The 25,145-nt window shown below is 39.0% G+C and overlaps 1 protein-coding gene across 2 annotated transcripts in view; it reads right to left on the bottom strand.

Moving 5' to 3' along the window:
• Positions 1–4,608: 4,608 nt before the first annotated feature.
• The window catches only part of epha3 (eph receptor A3), a 268,476-nt gene continuing 247,939 nt past the window's right edge, over positions 4,609–25,145 (bottom strand). For both annotated transcript variants that reach the window (XM_059968667.1, XM_059968668.1), the window contains exons 16-17: positions 15,114–15,269; positions 4,609–5,551 (exon numbers count right to left, since the gene is read on the bottom strand). In XM_059968667.1, the coding sequence (XP_059824650.1) occupies positions 5,446–5,551; positions 15,114–15,269 (262 nt within the window). In that variant the 3' untranslated portion in view covers positions 4,609–5,445. The remainder of the gene's footprint in view (positions 5,552–15,113; positions 15,270–25,145) is intronic.

The following is a 25,145-nucleotide window of genomic DNA, read 5'->3' as shown; positions in this document are numbered from 1 at the left end:
AAAGGAAAAATGTAAAAAAACAGCAATTTCTGTTCATATTCATATGCCAAGTTATTGGGCATATTTAAGGCAGAGGTCAATAGCTTCTTGATTAATCAGGTAGCCTCGTACCCCATTGAGATAGGCCCATGCCTGGATGAGATTTATAGTGAGATCCAATGGACAGGAAGGTGGTACTACAATGCAAAGCAAAAAACATGACAAGGCACAGTAGTCATCTCGGCCATCCACTGCAACAAAGGAAGACGCTAATTTGTGAAGCTTGTTCCATTCCACTGAGCAGTTCCACTCTCTGTGTTCAAGAGAGTGGAACTGCCCCAGTGCAATGCCTTTTCCACTTTAAAAACTCTTCTTCACAGATTTTCTGTCAGCATCAGACATGTTGGACAACCACCAACCAATCAGGGTGCTGAAGGTTACGGGGAGACTGCAGGAGGATGGGGCTGAGAGGGATAGTAAATCAGCCAAGCTAGAATGGTGGAGCAGAGTCGATGGGCCAAATGGCCTAATTCTACTCCTATGTCTTATGGTCTTAAAATGGAACTGGCATCTGAGATTAGCATGTATTTTGCTTGCCTGTAAAGCAAGCCCTTCTAAAATGTACTCTGCAGCATCACTCATTTTAATCAGCGAGGAAACCTACAGATCTCATTTTGAATCTGAAGACAGCAATTACCTACTTTACTGTCATCTAATTGGTTGGATCCTCAGATGCTCCCCAGTCATTTTTCTAAAGTAATTTGAATAATGACACACTGGTATGAGGCAGTCCAGATAATCCATCTGAAATGCTATACTTTCCTGGATTTATGTTAGCATCCCTATTATAATAATATTTAATTGCTACATCATTAACATGGTTAAACAATAAAATAATTTCTGTTGAATTCTTCGACTTGCTCTGCAGAACACTGTTATGTTTAAAATGAAGCAATTTTGAAATATAAACAGTTAATATCCGAGGAAAGACCTTGAGCTTTAGTTTTACTACCACTTTGGCATTGAAGGAAAACAATTTCTGGACTGGATTGATGAGAAAACAGTGGTACAATAAGACTCTGAATAGATGTGACTGCACCCAACCTGCTCCACGAGCATGCCTCACAACACCTGGGCTTAAGCACCGCACGGTTGGTTAAGTTTCCCAAGAAGTCATGTCACTGAGAAATCCCTGATGTGCTTTTTTAGGTTCTGAAAAATAGAGGCTCTTTTCATGTACTCTTCCTGTAATGTTTGATTTTGCTTTCTCCATGAGCACAGATTCTGATTCAAGTGTTGTTTGCTGTGCTTTCTATTCAACAGCTATCACAATGTTATATATGTCTCAAGTATGATCAGATAACTCAGGAAGAGTCAAAAAGCTGTTGCATAGAAGATGTAGCTCTGGAAATAATAATCTTCCATGTGGTTTGTGCCTACATTCACAAATTGGTCAGCAGTAGTTAAAGGAGCCATTATTAAAGGCTTATGCTGCATTCTTACCTGTGAACTAGGTCATGGGATCAATCCCCTTTCTAGAGGCTTGAGCACAAAATCTGGACATGTTTCTGCTCAGTACTAAGCAAGCATTCAACTGTCACAAGTGCCTTCTTTCTGGCAAGGTTTAAAAAGCAAGGCCATGTCTGTCCACTCATTTTAATTGGCACTATTTTCAGCCAGCCTAATGGTTAAATTTCAAAGTAGAGCATGAAAGGCCTTTGCTGTTTCTAAAGATCTTTCAGAAAATTAATTGACTGTTGTATTTCTCATATTTCTAAACCCTATGAAGGATTTTAAGGGCTGTAAGTGCCTTGGGTGCCCTGAAGACATGACAGGCACAATGTAAGCACAAAATTATTGTATTTTTTCTTAACTCTAATAAAAGCTCACTTAAAATAACTTGTTTTAACCCACAGGTGCTGCCTGACCTGCTGAGCATTCCCTGCATTCTCATCTTTCTGTAACGGTTGATGAAGGCTGCACATTATACAATAACGGTTCCTGCAAAATAAAAGATGGCAAAGTGCCCGATAAAGAAAAATATTGTAACATACATGTACCATGCTTAGGAAGGGATCATTTACGGTGAGTTATGGATTATGAAACAATACCATGTACTAAGTAACAATTTTGATTGCCTGACTTAAGCAAATGAGATTTTAATCAAGATTTTAATGCATCGAAGTCACTGATGTCATCTTAATTAACTTATCTGTGGTGGATGGGGCAATATTATCAATCTGGAATAACAGCTGTTGTACCAGATTCAGGAACAGTTAATACCCCTCAACTATCAGGCTCTTGAACCAGTGGGGACAACTGCACTCAACTTCACTTGCCCCATCACTGAACTGTTCCAACAACCTATGAACCCACTTTCAAGTACTCTACATCTCACGTCCTCAATATCTATTGCTTACTTTTCTTTCTTTTTCGTATTTTCACAGACTGTTGTCTTTCGCCAATCGGTTGCTCATCCACCGTTTTGGGTGTGGGTCTTTCACCGATTCTATTATAGTTGTTGGATTTACTCAGTATGCCTGCAAGAAAATGAATCTCAGGGTTGTATATGGTGATGTATATCTAATTTGATAGTAGGTTTAGTTTGAGCTCTGAACTTTACAATGCATAGATGGAGCCTGCCCAATTCAACATTTGCAGCATTTTCAAAGGTCTGAGAGTAAAATCCGGTTTCAAGATGTTAATGCAGTATTGAAAGAGCATTTAATTGTTGGAAGTGCTGCCTTTCTGTTAAACCAAAGGAATATCTGTGGATTGGCACTATTTTATTTCAGATTTCCAGCATCTGGAACGTTCTGCTTTCATGTGCCCCATTCTCACTGTAAACAGGAACTTGACCATTCTTAGCAAAACACTAAAATCATATTTCTCCACGAACCTTGTACTTCACTTACTCTCATTTCAGCATGTCTGACACTATTTCAATTATTTTTGCAGCTGGTTGCAACTATACCAATGTGATCAGCACATTTTACAAGTTCATAATCCATACTCTTGGCAGGTTGTAATTGCTTATATTATTGTTCTATCAGGTTCAATGGGCCATTTCCTGACCAGTTGGGGGGAAAAACCTTCATAATAAATCTTACTTCTACACAGTATTGCATCATCCTAATACCCCAAAGTTTTACGTATGGTATTTCTTTGAAGCTAAGTGATGGAAGCTATTGGAAAAGCCCAAACAATTTCTTGAAACAATTGATCAACTGAGTTTTCTTTTGTCATGTGGGAATGCTTTCTGGTGCAAGTATTACAAGGGACAGCAATCCCTGACTGAACAGTCAGATGGAAAAAAATCATTCAAAGCTCATTGAAGGGTGGCAATTACATCAGTGCAATACCCCTTTAGTACTGGGGATGTGTCAGGCATATTATGCACTCAAACTCAGTTTAGAGTCTTGACCTAGAGGTTAGAATGGCCTCAAGTGAACCACACTAAGAAGGGAATACTGTTTAAGATTCTTCTCCCTTTTCTGTAACTTCTATTTAAAAAATTCTAATCACACTCACATCTTAAATTTTCTTTCTATTAAATTCGTCCTGATGTAGGTAATAAACGGAGCCTGCTCATGAACTTAATTGTGGAAAGACCAGCGCTCTCCAGAGATCCGAACATCAATTCTGGAATGGCAAATTGCCAGTGCTAAGAATAGAGAGCTATATCCAAATTGACACATGATCTGAATGACATTCACACTAAGATCTGGTTAAGGTCATTCAAAATCCAGTTTTGCTGCACACTGCACAGGAAGAAGGCTTGTGAATAATCACGTGTAGAAATGGTAACACTTTGAAACCTGCAAGTTGCATTGACTAACTCATTAGTGTTGAATTTCCTAATGGACTCGAGACCCAGTATTAATTTATGAACTTTATGATTTCTCTTGAGCCTTCATTTCTTTTTACTGTAATTGTATTCAGTGGTAGTAGATGATGCAGGTACATTGGAGTGACACTACCCATTGATGGGTATTAAGGTCCCTAGTTTGTAAAACGTTACAGGAATTCAGGAGGGGTTGCTAAACTCACCCATAAAGTGAACACCCACTAAAAGCAACACAGAGTTGATTGAACTCCTCAAAAGTATCTGCATGTGATTTAGATGTTACCACCAGTCGGGGGAGATACTAGTGTGTCTTTGTGAGTTGTACATATATTGAAACTTGGACCTTCTCCACACTGTGATCCATCGAGGACTGAACAACCTTTTCTACCACTGTGAAACCCATCCCTTTCTTCACCCTGTGGTAACGTTCTATAAACTCTATTGTCGGTTCAATTGGAACAGGCTCTCAGCAATGTGTCGAACACATGGACAGAGTCTGCAATTATGGCACACACGGACGGAATTGAAAACTTCTAATCATATACTATTTTTGGAAAGGGTGCAAAATAAATACCCCCTCATTTCAAAGGGGATTAGTAGAAAGAAGAGCTCAAATAAGGAAATTAACTGTGCATGTGAACCTACCAATGCAAGCAGCAGAAATTAAACTACTTTGACTGCAGAGGCTAGAATTCTGGCTTAAAATTCAAACAGCTTAGCTGCCATACTGTCGATGTGCATGTATGTGTCAATAATGCAAATATTAAATATAAGAGCAATGGCAAAGTATTGTGACAAAAATAGATAAAAAATTTAATGTAGATAATACATATTTCACAAAATTTTCAATACTGTGGGGGAAACATATCCTTTTTGTAAAATGAATTAACATTTTAAGACATGAAATTGGGTTGCCTTGTACAGAATAATGTTTAATGATTGGCTGTGCACACTCCAACATGGCAGAACAATAGGAAAGGTTGAGGGAGGGGGCTTCACTTTGACAGCAAAGTCTAAAATATGGACTATAAATTGTTTAAGACATAATGCTGCAAGATATTCATTAAACTTTACGATCACTGTGAAAAACCTACAGTATTGCGCAAAATTTTAATCGGCCCCATTTCAATAATTTAACCAATTTAAAAACTGAAAGCCACACGCACACTTGCACCATTTCCATTGCTTCTAACTCACAGATCAGTTTACCACTTGTTCAAAAGTTCATTTACCTCTCTAACTATAATATTTTTCTTTTATTCAAAAAAAAAATTTTGTTCTTTCCCATGACAGAAATTTAACTCGATTTTCTTTTCTGTTGCCTGCGCGCTGAAAGGTTTTGTGATTTTAATTTTCTTACCATCATAAATAATACTTAAACATACCACCTTTTTTTAAATATATAAAAAGGTAGAAAACAGAGCCATCATTCCTTTGCTTAAGGCATTTACACTTAAAGAGCTTGAAAGTCTTTCACGCACCACATCAACTGACCAAACCAGGTTTCTCATTATCATGACCTCCATAGTATAATCAGTCACCATACCATTGTGGTATCTTTCTCATTGGTTAAATCCTTGTTGCATTGCTGTCTGATGCCCATTGGCTTGGTTTGCAGTTTACACTGGAACGGGGCTGTTCTTTGTGTGCGTTTCCAATTGCTTAATGCTGCTCACCATCTTTTTCTGATGTCCAGAAAGAGTAACTCCCAGCTTCATTATATCACTGCAAAGAAAGACACAGCAATAATGAATAAAGATGTTAAGAATCAGAATTAGAAATTGGTTTAATATCACTGGCATACGTCATGAAATTTGTTAACTTTGTGACAGCAGTACAATGCAATACATGATAAAATTGAATTACAGTAAAAAAAACATATAATGGTTAAATTAACTAAGTAGTGCAAAGACAGAATTTTTTTTAAAAAAGTAGTGAAGTAATGTTCATAGGTTCAAAGTCCATGCAGAAATCTGATGTTCCTGTATTGTTGAGTGTGTGCCTTCAGGCTTCTGTACCTCCTTCCAGATGGTAACAAGGAAAAGAGGACATGTCCTGGGTGGTTGGGTTCCTTAATGAAGGACGCCAACTTTTTGAGGAACCACTCCTTGAAGATGTCTTGGATCCTCTTATATTGCCACAGCTCTACTGATAAAAAGTGGTTTCAAGCCATACAAACACAAAAGAGGCAGGATAACTTGAGAGGCTAAAGCTTAGTGAAAGGAAAAGCGATGAGCTTTCTTTTAGGAAGTTGTTTCATATCACTGTGAGTTCACCTAAATGAAGTAAGCAGGTTTCTTCCTGCTTTGCACCCTAATCTTGCTGACCATAGCCTGCCATCTACTGACATGGAACAGTAGACAAATGGAAATTGAAACCAATTATTCACTTTATTACATCTACACATTAAGGTTATTTCTTTTCATCTTCAAAAACGCTGAGCTAGTTGAGTCACAGCTGTACTTGGTGAAATCAGAATCTAATAGCAAAGGCAAGTGGGGACTCTCCTTCAGTACTCCAATTAACGTGAGAGACACAGATAATATGCAACGCTATAGACTGAGGTCAATGTACGAGACCTGGGAATGAAAAATCTAGGCATAAACACGAGAAATTCTGTGTAAGGTGGAAATTCAAAGCATCGCACACAAAGTGCTGGAGGAACTCAGCAGGCCAGGCAGCATCTATAGAAATGAATAAGCAGTTTATGTTTCGGACTGAGGTGCTTCTTCAGGGGAATTGCCAGAATAATAAATCCAAACCTTGTAGTTTGAATACATGCAAATAGGTAAAATGATTTGTACAAAATCAGGGCTACAAAATTATTTCAGCACTTTTTCTGACTGTCAGGGTTGCAAGATATAATGTACATGTCATCATATACTACACTGAAATTCATTTTATTGTAGAACAAAGAAATACAATAGAATAAACTAAAAACGACACGCAAAGACAGACAAGCAACCAATGCACAACAGAACACAAACTGTGCAAATACAATAAAAACAATAAACAAAAAACAAATAACTAAATAATGAATATTGAGGACATGAATTGTAGAGTCCTTGAGACTAAGTTCATAGGTTCTGCTCAGTGATCAGTTCAGAGTTGAAATAAGGGATGTTATCCACATTGGTTCAGGAGCTCGATGGTTGATAGACAATAGACAATAGGGCCATTCGGCCCTTCTAGCCAGCACCGCCATTCACTGTGATCATGGCTGATCATACACAATCAGTACCCCGTTCCTGCCCTCTCCCCATATCCCTTGACCCCACTATCTATAAGAGCTCTATCTAACTCTCTCTTGAATGCATCCAGAAACTTGGCCTCCACTGCCTTCTGGGGCAGAGCATTCCACATATCCACCATTCTCTGGGTGAAAAAGTTTTTCTGCATCTCAGTTCTAAATGGCCTACCCCTTATTCTTAAACTGTGGCCTCTAGTTCTGGACTCACCCATCAGCGGGTACAGTAATAACTGCTTTTGAACCTGGTGCTGTGGAACCTAAGGCTCCAGTAATTCCTTCTGTTAAGGTCCTTTAGGCCATTCATCTTGCATTTCTAAATATCTTCTTATTTTGCATGGGGCTAGTGGGTCAGTTATAAGTCCCAATGAGGCAAGTGCTAGGCACACAAGAAGTAGTTGGGGTTTGCTGCCATTTTCAGCTTTTGGATAATCAGGGTCCAAAAGATATATTTTCTTTGTTTTTAAAGGAAACTGATATAACACAAAGGCAATGTTTTACAGGGCTCTTCTCTGTGTATGACACTTTGCAGGTACACCAGGACCCTTGGTTGAACTGCATCATCAGGGGTACTCAGATCCATTCTCATTTACATCTTTGGTTTTGGGGACTAGCAGTCAAACTGGAATTCAACACCACACTGATAAGCATACCTGAATCTTCTGTTGATCCATCTCAGACACATAATTAACAAGTTACTAGTGAAAAATTGTTAAATATTTTCAGTAATGCCTTGGAATATTTAGGCAAATATTAGGGCAGTTAAAACAGTAGTAGAGAATTTAGCTATCTTTGGGTTGGATGATATATCAAAATTTGTAAACTGAGGGAAGTGTAGAGATGTTACATGATTTGGCGGCTGACATTCTGGGACTCAGATGAATGGGATAAATGTCTATTCTCTCTGCTGGAAGGAGACATCCTATGTCAAATGAATTTGACCTGTCTTGTTCCAAGCACGTCCAGCTCTTCATTAAAGAGCAGTCTGAACTTCAATACTAATATCTAGCTCATTTTAAAAGGCTACCGAATAACTGGTGCAGGGAAAGGAAAGAAAATGTTCGACTGAGGAATTTACTTTCTGAGATTGAAGCTAGGAACACCGTGAAGATGTGGACTTATTCTGTGTAATACCATTAGGATCATTACAAAAGGGTACTGATGTTATGATGTCCTCTTTTGCATGGGACTGAAAAGTCTTTGTAGTATTGTGTGCCAATAGAACACTGTATCTAGCACAGAGTCCCACTGAAGTCAAGTGGAGTTCAGTGTATATGTGCTATTATATTACAGGTTTAATGCCTGCAACTAAAACAGAAGACAAATTTCCACTCTGAAACCAGTTAGCATAATCAAAACATAATCAGACAAAAAGAAGAAAAAGAGACAGAAGGAGCCTTCTTGTAAATAAGCAGAACCATATAATCAGCATTGGCTTTAGAAATGGACTTTTCCTGGTAATTTCACAAGGTATGTATGTTTCTTCTGAGACTTCCCTTTTGCTAATACTGTAATTGGATTCTTTATTAAAAACAAACCATTCAGTTTTAGCTAAATTGGAAAGGATTGCTTCTTTTAATACACTGCAGATTGGAAAAGTTGATATGAGCCATTTGTTCCTTAGGCATAGGCACAGACTAAATTCAATCTGCCTATTCTTGGTCTAAGTAGCCAAGTTTCTGATTTCCATCTCTGTTTATAATTCTTAATTTCTAACAGCAGTGTTTATTCCTGGAAAGGCTAACATACGGCAGTGCAGTAAACTCCCACGTGTCCCTTTGTGAGCTGCTAGCCCTCGCTCAGAACTTGTTAGGTACAGTAGCAAACACTTCCTGTTGTGAACTTACTTGATCAACTTCTGTTTGCCATTTTCTTTATAGATCAGGAGAACAGTTTGATGTTCAAAAATATTTATCTTATCATCAATTTTACCATCACTCTACAAAAGCTTAAAACATGTAGAAAGCTCTGTTTAACCAAGGTTACAATTCCCAACTCCAGTTTCTTTATTCTATTGCTGTAATTAAAAAAAACTAATTTGTCTCTTGTCTTTTCAAACAGATGGGGCACCAAACAGATTTCCTTTTAATCTTACACAGGCAAATATAGTGTGCTTACCAGATTTCATATTATGACAAACCTTTTCATTTAGCTTATTGCCAGAAATGGTCACTAGCTCAGCACAAGTGAGCATTCATTCAGTACAAATGTACAGTCATCTAGTTGGCACTGAAATAATCCCAATGCCACGAGTGCAGCACAAATCTATCTCTAGAGACATGTTGAAAATCCTCACAATGGGAATTAAACTTTCAATTCACTCTGCTGCTTTTGCCATCCTTGGGTGAGCTATCTCATTCAGTGAAAGGACAAACCCTTGTTTGAACTTGCTTTTGCCCGTACATTGAAGGGGGAAAAAATCACTTTGAGCAGTTCTTAACAATGGTACTGAAATGCACCAAAAATAGCCTCTTTAAAAGCAATTGGAGATAATGTTACTTTAGTCTCAGTTATAACAGTTTAATATTCAACACGTCAGCACCCCATCATGTGCCTCAGTCTTGAAACAAATTTCACCCTATCGCAAACACACTGGAATGTGACCATGTCCTTCGATAAAAACAGGAAAGGTAGAGTCAGACTCGCTGTGGAATCTGGGCTAATATTATATGCAGTGCTGGTAACTTCCACCTACAATGACAGACACAGGATACAGAACATGGTGAAGAAGTCATGTGGGATAATTTGAGTTTACTATTTACTTATTTAGTGATACCATGTAGAGTAGGCTCTTCAGGGCTGCAAGCAACCCCCGATAAACCCGATTAATCCTAACCTAATGATGAGGCAATTTACATATACCAATTAACCTACCAGGTATGCCATTGAACTGTGGGAAGGAACAGAAGGACCCAGAGAAAAACCCACATATTCATCAGGGAGGACATATAGAGAGTTCTAACAGAAAAGTGCCAGAATTGAACTCTGACCTCTGGAACGCTCCAAGCTGTTATCATGTCTCTCCAACTGCTACACTACCGTGGTGACCATATTAGCAGGGGCATGGAATTTATGAGCAGGGAGGCCTTGGTACAATTTTACAAAACTTTGGTTAGGCCGCAGCTGGAGCAATGCGTACAATACTGGTCATGACACAAAAGGAAGAATGTGAATGGCTGGAGATGGATGCAGAGGAAATTTATCAGACAGAACATTTCAGTTATGAGGCGGCTGGAGAGGGTGAGTTTATTTTTGAGTGGGAGTGGCAGACAAGGGACCTGGCACAGATATACAAAATTATGAGGGCCATTGATAAGGTGGAATTTTGGAAACCTTACCCCATAATGAAAATGTGCAAAACCAGAGGGCATCAGTTTAAGGTGAGGAGTGACAGTATTAGAAGAATTAAGGAAAACATTTTAAACTCAGAAGTTGGTTATGATCTGAAACACATTGCCTAAGAAGATGGTAGAGGCAGACATTTAAACAATACTGGAATGAATAATTTTTTTATCAAGGCATCACAGACTACAGGCCAAGTTCATGTTTGCCATTACACTCCTCACTCCCCTCCCCCCATAACCTCATGCATGCCCCCAGCAGTGAGCAAAGAAAATCCCTCACTTGCTATCATTGGCAGTGGCTATTGGCACTGATGACTTTTCCTTTGCACCCATGTGAACCAGCACCAAATGCAACTGAATATAGTATCAACAACATAGGCCAAAGACGATGGAGGCAAAGAAATGCAATAAGGAATTAATTAGATGAAAACTTGGATCATTGGATTGTCATTGAGTCATAGACCATAGAAATGGATTACTCAACCCATCAAGTCTGCATCAACCTTTGCCCACCATTTATACCAAACTTCCACTCATTCCGCTTTATTCTTTCTACACTCAGATCAACTTTCTCCGGATTCTACCACTCAACAGCATGCAAGGGGCAATTTACAGTGTCCAATTAACTTACCTCCCTGCACATCATTAGAATATGGGAGTAAAGCAGACCAGAATCAGAATCAGGTTTAATATCACTGGCATTTATCATTAAATGTGTTGTTCTGCAGCAGCAGTGTATTGCAATACAAAATAATAAAAGCTATAAATTACCATAGGAAATATATATACATATAAAAAGAAAATTAAGTTAAGTACTTAGTACAAAAAGAGTGGGGAAAAGTGCTGAGGTAGTGTTCATGGGTTCATTGTCCATTCAGAAACCAGATTGTGGAGGGTGGAGGGCTCCTTTACCTTCTCCTTGATGGTAGCAATGAGAAGACGGCATGTCCTAGGTGAAAGAAGTAGTTAATAATTGATGTCAGCTTTTTGAGGTATCGCCTTTTGAAGATGTCCTCAAAGTAGGGAAGGCTAGTATCCATGCTGGAGCTGGCTGAGTTTACAACTTTCTGCAGCTTTTTCTGATCCTGTGCGATGGCCCTTCTATACCAAATGATGATGCAACCAGTTAGAATGCACTCCATGGAACATCTGTAGAAATTTGGAGGAATCTTTGGTGACATGCCAATTCTCCTCAAACTGTTAATGAAATATATCCGCTGTTGTGTTTTCTTTTTAATTTCAACAATATGTTTGTCCCAGGATTGATCCTCAGAGATGTTGAAACCCAAGGACTTGAAACTGCTCATCCTTTCCACTCCAGATCCCCCGATGAAGACTGGTGTATTCCCTTGAATTCCTCTTCCTAAAGGCCACAATCAATTCCTTGGTCTTATTGACGTTGAGTGCAAAGTTGTTGCTGCAACACCACTCAACCAGCTGATCTATCTTGCTCCTGTCAGCCTCCTTCTTAGCAAATTAAATTCTGACAACAATAGTTGTATCATTGGCAAATTCATAGATGTCACTTGAGCTGTGCCCAGCCGCACAAACACTGATGTAGACAGAGTAAAGCAGTAGGCTACGCATGCTGGTGTTGATGGTCAGTGAGGAGGAGATGTTATTTCCGACTTGCATAGACTGTGATCTCCCAAAGAGCAAGTCAAAGATCCAGTTGCAGACAGAGGTACAGCAGCCCACAGTTTGAGCTTGCTGTTAGAACTGAGGATATGATTGTGTTGAACACCGAGTTGTAATCATTAAACAGCAGCCTGACATAGGCACCGCTATTGTTCAGGTGACTGAAGGCCAAGAGGAGAGCCAGTGAGCTGCAGATATATTGTGGCAATAGGCAAATTGCAGTGGGTCCAGGTCCTTGCTTAGGCAGGAGTTGATTCTAGCCATGGCCAACCTCTCAAAGCATGTCATCACAGTATTTGTTAGTGCAATTGGGCAATAAATCATTGAGAAGGTCACCCTGCTCTTCTTGGACCACCTGGAGGACACCCTCATGGTCACAGAAAGAATGTGCAAACTACCCGGATGAACTGAAGATCAGGACTGAACCCAGGTCTGTGATATTGTAAGGTAGAAGCTCTACTAGCTGTATCATTGTACCACTTTGAATTCAAGCAAAATTTGTGGCAGGCATATTCTATAATCTAATATATACTTCCAGTTGAGTAGCTTCTAATTATGCGTTCATGCCTCTGGAACATTTTCCCACTGCATCCCTATTGCCAAATGGGACTTCTGGAGTTATACATACATTGGGATGGTAATCATTTATAAGATCACTTCTGTCTCTGGAAAAAGGCACCAGGCAACAGAAAATAATAAATGCAAGAGCTTCTGCAGGTACTAGAAATCTGGAGCAAAACATACAAAATACTGAAGGAACTCAGCAGGTCAGGCAGCGTCTATGGAGAGGAATAAACAATCAACATTTCAAGCCAAGACCCTTCATGAGGACAGGAAAGGGAAGAAAACAGAATAGGAATGTGGGGGCAGGGGAAGGTGAAAATGGATAGATGGTTGAAGGGGACATGAAGTAAGAAGCTGGAAAGTGATAGGTAGAGGAGGTAAAGGGTTGAAGAAGAATAAATCTAATAGGAGAGGAGAGTCGGCCATGGGAGAAAGCATATGAGGAAGGGCTATAGAGGGCAGGTGAGGAGAAGAGGTAAGAGGCAACATAAAATAACTGCGTGATTAAAATGATGGTCAGTCAGAAAGGGGCAGTGGACAATTTTAACCCCCCCTACCAACCTGCAGATCTAGTTAAAACTGCACTTCTGATTCCACAAATAATCTGCAAAGTGCCGTAGCTTTTGAAGAATGTTGACGAAGTTATGATTTATTTAAAGATTTAAAATGGACTTAGAGCCAATTTAACTGTCTTAACTATGTGATTCCATTAAGCAGTCAGCACTAAATACTAGGTAGATTTTATGGCTTGCACTTAGCAAGTGATTCTGTTTCATTGATATCTGATGTTCCATCCATGTCATTAAAACAACCATTTCCTCATGATCTTGAAAAACATTGTTGTAATTTCACTATGAAATATGATCCATGGATCTAGATACCTTGAATTTGGAGAATGCAATGGCTCATTTGCAAATTCTACTGCAGTCAATTTTCAACATTTATATGAAAATACAATCTGCAGAAGTTCAATAACTTTATAAGAAAGTTTGCATAGATGGAAGGGGTTCCAAATTATATTCTTGGCCTGGAGGTAGTCTGGTAATGAATTAATTTACTCCTTCCTACTGAATACTTTAAGTGATCTGATGATTTAAGTTATCTCATGTTGAGTTGACTTATCTATTAATGGACCTGCTTGGATCTATATAGGAGCTGGTGAGAGGCATTGGTAATGGTTCAATACCTTTGTAACTTATGCTTGGACTGACTGCATGGTTACCTGGAATCCACTGGATAATTTGGTGTGGATTTTTCCCTCCCTTTTCTTAAATGTATTTCTTTATCTCTTCAGATTTTACTGATTTTCAATCCAATACCAATTGTTCCTCAGGGATAATAGAAAGATCAGAAGATGAGAGGAATTATATTGAACTTCATTATTTATTAGAAAAGTCAATGGTTCATGAGCAGTCAAAGGGCCTTTGTGAGTTGAAGGCAGGACCTTTTAATATACAAATCAATGTCCCATGAGACCCCAGAGGTTTGAACAAAACTCCTGGAGTGGAGTAAAACACACGGTCAATACTGAATACTGAGTTTAATGCTCTGACCAGGGTTTTAATCCAAGGCATCTGCTTTTGATCACTTCTCATGTTGATACTTGCTTGGATTCCAATGGCAAATAATATAGTTGAACATCTTACATGAGGAACCATAATCAAAGTGTTTCAGAACTTCAAATCTGGTGCATTTCAGAGATGATTATCTACTTTAAATGCAATGTTCCAAAGCATCTCCACAGGAGAAAGTAGGGAAAGCAACCACAGACTAATAATACATTAGATTGGACTTTAAGCATTAGCAGGTTGTCCTTCTTTTTGTGGCAAGCATGAGAAATGACAGTGAAGAGCAGTTAAGTGTTCACTTATTAGTTCTCATTAGGTGTAGGAACCCTGAATAACTAGAAAACAAGCAAGCTGTTCGAGAAATTCAGCAGCATTAGGCAGTATCTGTGGAAAGAAAGAGGCAGGCAATGTTTTGGGTTGACGTCCTGCTTCAGGAGTTTGTTTCTTTGCTCCATATTATTGCATTAGCAGTTAATCCTTTCTCCTCTTTGACAAAGACCAATTGTATGAACTCATTGCTCCATGTCTCAGGTTTTCATACACTGTCAAAATCTTCCATCAAACCTGAAATCTCACTTTTCATCCAGCTCAAAACAGCTTCGCCCATTTCATTTAACTGCTGAAAGACCAGGAGACCTGAGGAGTTTATTTTTTGGACAATATCACAGATATCAATGATTCCAATTGTTTCTGCATCACCTAACCTAAACCACTGACATTGGTTTGCTTCTGTAATATTTCAAGCATTAAAGTCACATAGGAGAATTCTTTAATGAATAAAGTCCCACTTCTCCTTGTATTTATGGTGCACATTACTGACATATAATGACAGGATTGATAATGGTACAAGACATTTCAGAATGCAGCACAATTTTACCATTTGTATACCTTCTGCAAAATACATTGGTGATAAAAGGCAATCTTACTCTGAGGACAATTTTGCCACCATGTCACAGGTGTTGTACCCCGTTCCCATGAAGCTGTCCTTGTACTGTCCCATCCGCACACCATCGAGCCAGTCGCCCGCAGAGCAGAAAGCTGTGACGTCTGCGTTGCTCCGGTCAAGCAGCAGATTGGATGGCCTAATTGGGAGGAAATCGGGAAGCCAGGAGTAAGTAGAGAGCAGTGTATGAGAAAGCATTAAACTAGAATCAACAGGCGCTTGCAGGCTGCAAGCGACTTTGCAGCACCTCTGTGGAATTTATCTGTCATTCCGGCTCGAGCTGTTCAAGCTGTCACATTATAACATTGACTGACCACTGTGCAGGCATCAGCTCACACCACCCACTCAGGGTCCGTATTGCACAGAAGCAAGCAGTCAAACTAAGAGATTTACAATCCTTGAGGAGAGTGTACATTTGAAAAACAAAATCCTTGTAATTGGCCCCTAATGGGTAGCACAAGACTCCGTTTGAGATGAAGGACTGTTTGAATTATCCACGGGCTCTAGCTGACAACAAAATCTAGTCAGTAAGAGTGTGACACACAACCTGAGGTGACACCCTTTTCCTTGCCAATACTTTGTCACTGACCAGCCCCCATCAACACTGCTGCCTGCTATAACTAAGAGGCTGCCTGACAAGTGGATTTCTACAACCCAGCTCCTCAGCTGAGACTAGTCGAGGTATGGCTGGGCTGTAGAGGACCTGTTTTAACCCCACCTGTCTGGTGGAAGCCCAGTGCAGGGGTCACTGGAATTCAACATTAATAAGAGTTGAATTAATAGTTTGGTCATTAAATATTATACCACGCACGCTGTTGTAATAAAATGATATGCGTGGATGGCATATAAAATAGTCTATTTCACTGTACCTCATTACATGTAAAAATAATATTTTTTGTTTCCTTTTGGGCCACATCAAGACAAAATGCTACTTTAGATTCCTTGAGGAAATACTGAAGACCATGTGTCCCATACACCCCTTTCCTTCTACCTGCGATGCCCTAACGATTCCCTTTCTAAGTCCTTTGCTAATATCAAGAAGATGTGGGCTGTGCTCCTGTTCCCAGTTCCACTCCTACCAGACAGTATTCCCCATTCAATTATGGTGAGAAACTGGCCACACCCTTGCTGATGAAGCCTGATGTTAACATTTCTCTTTATACCCCCTGTGGCATTTTGGACAGTTTCTTTCTGGTTTGGCGTTCAGCTGTAAAGCGCCTGCAGCGAGTTAAAAGCCGTGCCTGGATCATAACTCAATCTGCTTACACGCAAGATTCTTGGATATTCAGTCTGGTAAACACCAGCTTCACCAGATCCTTGAATTCTTAAAAATAATGAGTATTTTGCTTTAAGTAAAATAGATCAAATAGAGGGACTCATGGGCAATTTAATTTTCATTTATCTTTTATGCAATATATGTTCACCTTTTTATATTTGTTAAAATTAGATGGGTCAAGATTTCTACTGCAAGAAAAGGGAATTACTATGATAAACATATGTTTCAAAACATGTACCTCCTGTGTAAATCTGACAGAATAAGCAAGCTATAAATGGCCAGTTGACCAGGCTGTTAATAATTCAATCTTGCTCCTACCTTTTTTGTAACATTAATTTTCTAACAATATGGGCTCAGCAAGCATTTTACCTTTTTATTGGATCTACTATAAACTGGTTGACAAGGTGAATGATAGTGACAGTTCCTTATATCATTGGATAAACAATTTTCTACGCTACTTTACTGCTGATTCTGTGCCGGTGATGTGGTGCTATCCGTACCCAGACTTCGGAACACGAGATCTCGGGTTCGAATCCAGCAGGCCCCTTGCACGCTTTCCACCTGTGCTCGGTTGAGCCTCGAGTTAGCAGCTCAGCCTCGTAAAGCTAACAAACGCAAAGGAAACGGCAAGGTCGCCGCCCGATGTGCCAAACAAGGCGTGAGGAGGAACTTTTGCTGCTGATTTAGGAATGTATTTTAGGTGGACTGTCCCTTTAAGATCATCAAACCTTTTTTCACTAGTTGGGACAAATACAGATTAATTGCTGTGCTGAAGGAAGTTTGCAGATTGCCTGAGTTTGTAATTGTCTGGCTCCCGGGCATTTTACAGGCGTACCTCAACAGAATCAATTAACCTAATTGACCTCAGGACGAAGCAGCTGCCTATCTTCCTCTTTTGCTTAATGATCTGACACTGTGAGCTGTGACATCTGGAGTATGCCAGATGCTCTCAAAACTTTCCTAAGAGTTCTCCCATGATATTGCGTCAGTAAAGCCACTAAAGAAAAGAGATAACCTTCAGCACAAGCTTGAAAAAGGCCACAGCCAATCACTAGCGCACTTTATACCATGCCTGACTGGCTTCAATGGCAAAGAAAGGCAAGTGCCCATTGGCTGAGAGTGTGCTTTGTACCATTCACTGCTGGCTGGTGGGTTATAGGATGTGATTGATCTGAGTCTAAGAAATTAAGTCTAAATAGATTTAGATTATCCAAGATCTCATGAGCAAATAGTAGAAAATATTGCTAGGAACAGCAATACAAAATATATTTCTTACTGTAATTTATGTTTTTTTGATGTATTGTGCTGTACTGCTGCCACAACACAACACATCTCATGGTATACGACAGTGATATTAAACCTGATTCTGATTTTGAAGAGAATGGAATATGTCCATATAGATAGGCGGAGGAATGATAAAGATTATAGAAGCACATTGGTAGTAAATTGTATCTTTTCCTTGGCTTTCTGGGACAGTGGGGTTAATCAATGTTAACCTCACTGTGCAGATCGACATTACTGGAAAGTTCTGCTGCGTTTGATAATATGGCCCGGAGGCAGTGAAACAGAGCTGGAAAATTATGTTAAGAATCAATGTGTGGATTAAATACTGGTCAATTTGTACCTTGGAGGTTTACCAATCTGCGCTGAAGTATTGATTTGCTACTTACAGTCAAGTAAAAAATGGCTCCCTGGGACGGGAGCAATCTCTGTTGTGTGTGGTCAAAATGATGAACTTTACTATCACTAACAGAAAGTTCGTGACCATAGGCAGCTTTTACAACCTAATACTTAAAACAAGGAAACACAATTTATCAGCTAGATCTGAAACCTGTAGCAAGGTACTGAAAGAAACATCAATAGCCATTCACCATTTTTACAATTAGTATTTATCTGCTCGCAAAATGGCTATAAGCGTGAAGACATTACCTTATTTTGTTAAATCAGCTAATGTGGATTATTTGAAGATAATGGAAAGACTGAATGGGGTCCTTGAATGATCTCAGAGACTATTAGACACCATAAATAGACAGCAAGCCTTTCTTTGGAAATCGGCACGCTTTCTCTGGCCTCAAGTTATCTTGACCTTTCTCCCTGTTCACTCACATCTCTGGCCTGACAGCCTGCAAAAAGGTTTCCTTAATGCCTTGTTTTGGGACAGACTGGTGTTCCCATATCTTGCGCATTTTAGTGGTCTGGATAATAATGCAGGAATTTTGGTCTGGTATGATCACGTGAGCATGTTACAGTAGAGATGGTCCTTTAGGGAGACAAATTCCGAGGTAATTAAGCAAAACACATTTTGTATTAATGGCAATCTTTTTCGTTTCCTACAGAGTTAAAGGCCTAGTCAATTCTTCAAATGTCACCTACAAGCTGTACACAAGTGCTGCAACAGAGCCACGTTAGGATATAGGGCATGTTCTTGATGGGTCCCACAGCTTGTAGGAATTACATTCAAGTGAGCCTCACATATGGGCTCACGGATCCCTGAGTAGCACATAGCTTTCATGTAACTGCCAGTCCTGGTATCTGTTTAGTCAGCAACCATCTGTTTCATTATGTATTTCACAAAAAGGGAAAGGGGTTCACTTTTAATATGGCCTTGCAGCAAAGATTTTTGCATTCATTCTGAATCAGTTTATATACAATATATATGTATTAATACACCCATGCAGTACTTATTTTTAATATCTTTATAGAAATATAATATATAGGTTATGTCAATTTATATGTGGATATATGCATTTTGCTCTCAGAAAATGTTACTTTAAAAAGAGCTATAGCTGTGATAACAAATCGGTTTATTATATCTTTTTTAAAGATGCATGTTTCTACAAATGAGTTGTTAGCTATGCAAAGGTAATTTTGTTTTCTTTATCATATATTACATGCAACACATTTTAAAACATAGTTCAGAACACCCTCTTTCATTATCTGATCTTTACAAATATCATCTGAACAGTAGCCTAAGGATTAGTCACAGTATAAGCGCTTACAGGAATTCTTTTCAGTTACCTGCTGTAACATTGCCAGCAGAGCTGCAGAAGCAACATTCATTTGGTAAAAGCTCCATTCATTAAAATCTAAATCCAGGGTTAAGAAGTACTCTAAAATACAAAACTACTTTCTTCACTATCTAAACTTGCCTGCCGTGTTTCCGCTGTGAGGACATGTCTAGGTTGTTATTCCTAGAGACATACTGAACAAAAGTAGGCTTTTGGTCCGTTGACTGACAAACACATATTTTTACACTAATCCTTCACTACCTTGACTTTATTCTCTCTACATTCCCACCAGATTCGATGTTAACCTTACTGTCCGGATCAACGTTATCGGAAAGTTCCACACTAGTCATAATTTACAGCGGCTTTTTTGTCTACCAAACTGCACATCAATGGGGTACGGGAGGGAAGCAGACCCCTCTAGTGGAAACGTGCATAGTCAGAGGGAGAAGGTACAAACTCCACTTACTGAGCACCAATGATCAGAATGGAATCCACGTCTCTGAAGCTGCACCTCTGTGCTGCATTGATCACCGTATATTTAGACTGGAGTTTGTCCACTTAATTTGGAGGAATTTTATCAGAGTGCAAGCTCTCATTAATTTTCACACAAATTGGTGAGATTCCAACATTAATGAAAAGGTAGGTGCAGTTTTGGAACATTTAGCCTCCCCAACATCGGCCATTTAAAGAGATATAGTTGATCTTAATTTGCCACATTTCCTCAATCTTATAGTACCTTTTCTTACAGAATACATCAATCTCAAATTTAAAATTAATGATTAGGCAGTAGTTGTCATTTACAGAATGGAGTTTCAAATTTCTACCTACCTTTTGCAAGCAGAAGTTTTCATTTCATTTCACTCTGATTTCATTTCAAGTGTAAACAATAGTTTGTTCATCTCTGGACCAAGATGAATGACAATGTTCTCACCCTAATCTTTACCATATATCAAAATGAATTTGTTGAAGTTTTGCCATTATCTCAATTAACTAAATATCTCCCTGTCATTCTTTTTTAATTTTATTGCCTATAATGTGGCCTATCTTTGTACCAGCAGCAAACATGGATAACTGCTTTCCACTCTTCAACTCAGCAAATATTTCAGCCCAACCACAAATTCTTGCAAGACCTCACTAGATGCTTCCAGCCAGTGTGTGAGAGTGTGCCAATTATTCCTGTGCTCTTCCTACTGTTTGCCTATTAATATTCTGGCCAAATCAACAATTCATTGATCTTCAAATTAAGCTGAAAGCATATTATAAGGGGCTTTATCAAATGCTCCTTAAACATCTGCATAAATAATGTGCAGAGACATCCCAATGCTCACTAGTTCTGTAACTTCTTCAAAACATCCAATTAGGATCATCAAGGACAACAAATGACACATTACTGCTGCCCATCTCTGCTCAACTGAAAAAAAATTCACTGTTCAGGTTTTGTGTTCTTAATTACAAACTCTAGTAATTTCCCAAGTACACAGGTTAACTGTATTCCCTCTCTCACCTCTCTCAAATTGTCAAATGACATGTACAATTTTCCATTCAAAGGGAAAATTTCCTACATTGAAAGAACTATTGAATGTTGTAGTTGGAGTGCTTATAATTTACTCCACTACTTCCTCTGAAAGATTGGAATGCAAACAATCTGCTCCTGAAAGTTAGTCAATCTGCAGGGCTGTTGTTATCTTCATCATTTTATTTTGCTTATATTTAATTTTAGCAAGTCACTGCCATTGATTCTATATTGAGGATGTCATCTCCTTCCTCTCCCATAACTACTAAACCATTCTACATCTCTTACTTTATTTTTAAATATCTTAAATATCATCACTAGCTTCTTTAAAATACCAATATTGATCCAACTCTCCACTTTATCCTTTTATTATAAAATAAACTTTTGTTTAACTTTTGTGTTGCTCCAAGTCTCTCTCATATTCCTTTTCTGTAGCTTTTGCTGTTTCGTTTCTTTGTCCTCTCCTTCATCATCATCACCACGTGCTGTGTCATATTGGCAAGGGTGTTCATGGTATTACCCATGACCATAATTGCTCTTGGCCATTACTTTCTTCTTGGCAGTGTCTTTATAAGAGGGGTGACCCCAGCCATTATCAATACTCCTCAGAGATTGTCTGCCTGGTGTCAGTGGTTGCATAACCAGGACTTGTGATATGCACCAGCTGCTCATACTACCATCCACCACCTGCTCCCATGGCTTCATGTGACCCTGATCTGGGGCTATGCAGCTGCTACACCTTGCCCAAGGGTGATCTGCAGGCCAACATCCTTACATCTCCTTTGTCCTCTCCTCAGGCCTCAAAAATGGTTAAATATGATTGTGAACTAATTTGTAGCCTTTAGAATCAAGAAGATCAGAGACCACATAAAACAAAAAGAAAAAATACTATTCACGAAGTCAGTTATTAGAGTGGATTGTAGCAGTGCTTTGATGGGCGTTTTACTGATGAGCAGATCTGACAAGATGGCATGTATAACAGGTCAGAAATCTATAATGCAAAAGCCTGTCATTATCAGATCTGAAATGTTAGTAGCTGTTTTTCATTTTTCCCTTTTGAGTACTACAGTGAATGCAATCATAATATGATCACTATGAAACTCAGATGCTGGAAATCTGAAATTAAAAAAAAAACAAAATTTTACAAGTACTTCAAAGATCATATTTAGTGTATTTTAAACAGTGGTGAGAACAAAAGGGATTGAATGACTAATAAGATGGAGGCCAACTGGCTTGCATTTCTGCTTATCAGGGATTTGGTATTTGGAGCTCACAATGTGGTCTCCTCCACAATGGAGAAAGCTACATAGATTAAAAAACACTTCTATGGAAAAGGTGCCAGTCTAATTATATCATTTGCAATATTGATGTCATATCTGAGCTTTAGGCTGCCTATTTCTACCTCTGTAATATCACCCAGTTCTGTGTTCACTCCTCTCTCAACTCATGAAGCTTTAATAATACCTTTATCCATACACGTGATACAAAACTGCATTGTGGCAATGACAGTTCCAGAATTGTGCTTGTATTAGGGTTAGGAACAGAGGACCTCAGGAGTTGAATTTCCCATAATACAGTAGTAGCACCTTTCCTCACAACTCAGACCTCAAGAAGCAGCTCCAAAAGAATGACAACAGAATCCAACCAGGACACTTTCATCTAAAGCAGAGCATTGTCAAGGAATATGTGCACACCACCGTGATTAAAGATGGCTGGCAGCATCGTACAGAGAATGAAAGCTTTCTAACCAAATGATGTGCACTTGAGGCTGTTTCCTGTGCAAAGAGAAATGGCCACGGTGATGTCCATAATAACACTTTTCATTGTATCCCTGCACTCCTGCGAGCCTGCAATGCAGCCAATCCCTTCCAAGTGCAATGCCAAAGATGCTTTGACCTACTTCAAGGGATCCCTACCACCTACTGAGTTCTTTTTCCCTTCTATGAGGTAACAGTATGTTAAATGAGCATATATACCCTGGGACAGCTTACAAGAATCCTGTGACCAAGACTTTGATTATAGTAGCAGTTCAGGTATGAGTTGGACAAGGTATGTGAGAGGCAACAGCTTTGTGGTCAGACACTGAACGTGCCGGAAACGTTGATTAAAGGGTGTGAGAGTTGGGTGGAGAAGGTTTTCTCAATGGTACCACTTCCCGTCTGATTTATTTTTTCCGTTCCTTGCTTGCCACTCTTCTGGTTATATTACAATCTTCTATTTCTGAAGAATTGCTTCTGACGTTTCTAATCACTTGGTGAAAATAAGTCCAATTGGGGTGACTGGGGTCCCATCTTGGTTCAGTTGGTTTGAGACCTCTTTGGCAGATAGTATGTCTCTGCCTTCGGGAAATAAGTATCCAGGTGTTTAAATAATGTTCATGATTTTTAATAACATGATTTTTGTCTGAGCAATAATGAGTAATCTCATGTTACCCATGTGGATTTCTACCTCACAATTTTACAAGACTCACGCTTCATTATCTTTATCCTCATTATGGTTCTAGTTCTACAACCCACCAAGCTCTCAAGCATACAGTGCCAAAATGGCTTTGCTACTGGACTATAATTCAGAGGCTCGTACAAAAGTCTTGGCAATAGAGAGAAAAGTCCCAATTAATTAAATGAAAATGAAATAAAAATCTTGTATCAGTAATAGTGACAATGATAATATCAAGTTTGCTGATAGGAAAGGAAATCCACCTTTAAGTAATGTGATGCTATGCAACTTAGATCCATAGCAAAGTGGTTGATTGTTATCAGTTCTGTCAATGGAAACTGCAGTGGCTTGGGCAGGTGTTTCTGCACTGATTTCACAAGGACACTACGCTAACCATGCCAGTGACACCCGCATGCTGTGAATGAGCTACAATAAGCTGAGTTTTTCCAGATGTGGCCATTTTGAACATCCTTGCTTTGAAGTTACTTCATCAGCAGCTATGCCTCAATAGACTATGTCCTAACCTCTGACATACCTTCCCTCAGATCTTTGTCTCTCCCTCTCCTCCTTCAGGACTTCCCAAAATAATAAATTACCCCTTTGCTTGTCCTTTATTCTGATTTCCATGATAAAATAGCTTTTGGAGATCTAAATGAGCTCTCAGAAATATGAAAGAGTAGCATCAATACCAAGGGAAAATTGTGATCTAATTCAATCTTGGTTTCTCCTGAAAGAAATTTACTTCCAGCATGAGCGCTGGGTCGGCCTTCTAACAAAGAGAAAATCAAACTTACTTTGCTGTTCAGAGGGCATGGCTCATGTGATTTAGAGTTTTACTAAAAAGAATTTGTTGTTACCCTGGTCCAATTCAGATACATTTACCTTTTGCTGAGGCACACTTAAGCCTGGGAATTATGATTAGCGATTCTATTAAGATCCTGCACTTATAGTAAAGGTTTCATTCCTCTTGAAGTGATTTATTATCAATAGCTCTATAAACATTGTAAAATAGAAAGCGAGAGGAGTCTGCCAGGAATTTCCATGGTAAAGTTGCTCAGTCCCATTTCTACCTTTCAGTGTTGAAAGCAGGATAATGCTTGAAAATTGAAATATAAATAAATTGAAGATTTCATCTTTTTCTTTAAATAGTCCAGCCTTTGAAACTGGGAATCTAAATACACTTACAATGTATGCAGTTACTTATGTTAAAAAATGCAATGTTTAACTAACCTTAAAATCTAGTGTTGCCAGTATTTGGAGAAATTGCTTCCCTAAACCTATCACTGCCCAATGTTTGCAAAGATATCCCCTCCCCATTCCTACCCCATCCCCCTCCTGAGGAAAGACATCTGGACAATTTAATAGTCTAAAGGAATTTGGATCTAACTGTGAAGAATCGACGTTGTCTCAATACAAGAGTTAGAGAATGGTGGTATATTCCGGAACAGTTACATGCATCAGCATGTGACCCAAATGCCGGTCTGTGGCCTGGACCATGCAATTTATTGACTGGGTCATGCATCCTATTGATTTAGACAGGAACAGACAAATTAGAGATGTTTTTCTCCCCACTGCTCTTACAAGCTGAGTTGCTCTCCTGCTGTTTCCTACTCAAGCATTAATGCCTTTAATAAATCACCAACGCTAAGTTTCTGAAAGTTGGGGGTGGAGTGGAAAGTGAACCAATTCTGGCTAACACAAACTGCAATAGATATCTGAACATATGTTAAAAATAAAAGGGTATATTGTGTGCAGCTTTTAATCTGAGTATGAACCTTCCAC

This window comes from Hypanus sabinus, chromosome 4 (assembly GCF_030144855.1).
Source record: "Hypanus sabinus isolate sHypSab1 chromosome 4, sHypSab1.hap1, whole genome shotgun sequence".
In the NCBI taxonomy this organism is placed as follows: Eukaryota; Metazoa; Chordata; class Chondrichthyes; order Myliobatiformes; family Dasyatidae; genus Hypanus; species Hypanus sabinus.
The sequence above is the reverse complement of the archived record's forward strand: the minus strand, read 5'-3'. Positions and strand labels throughout refer to the sequence as shown.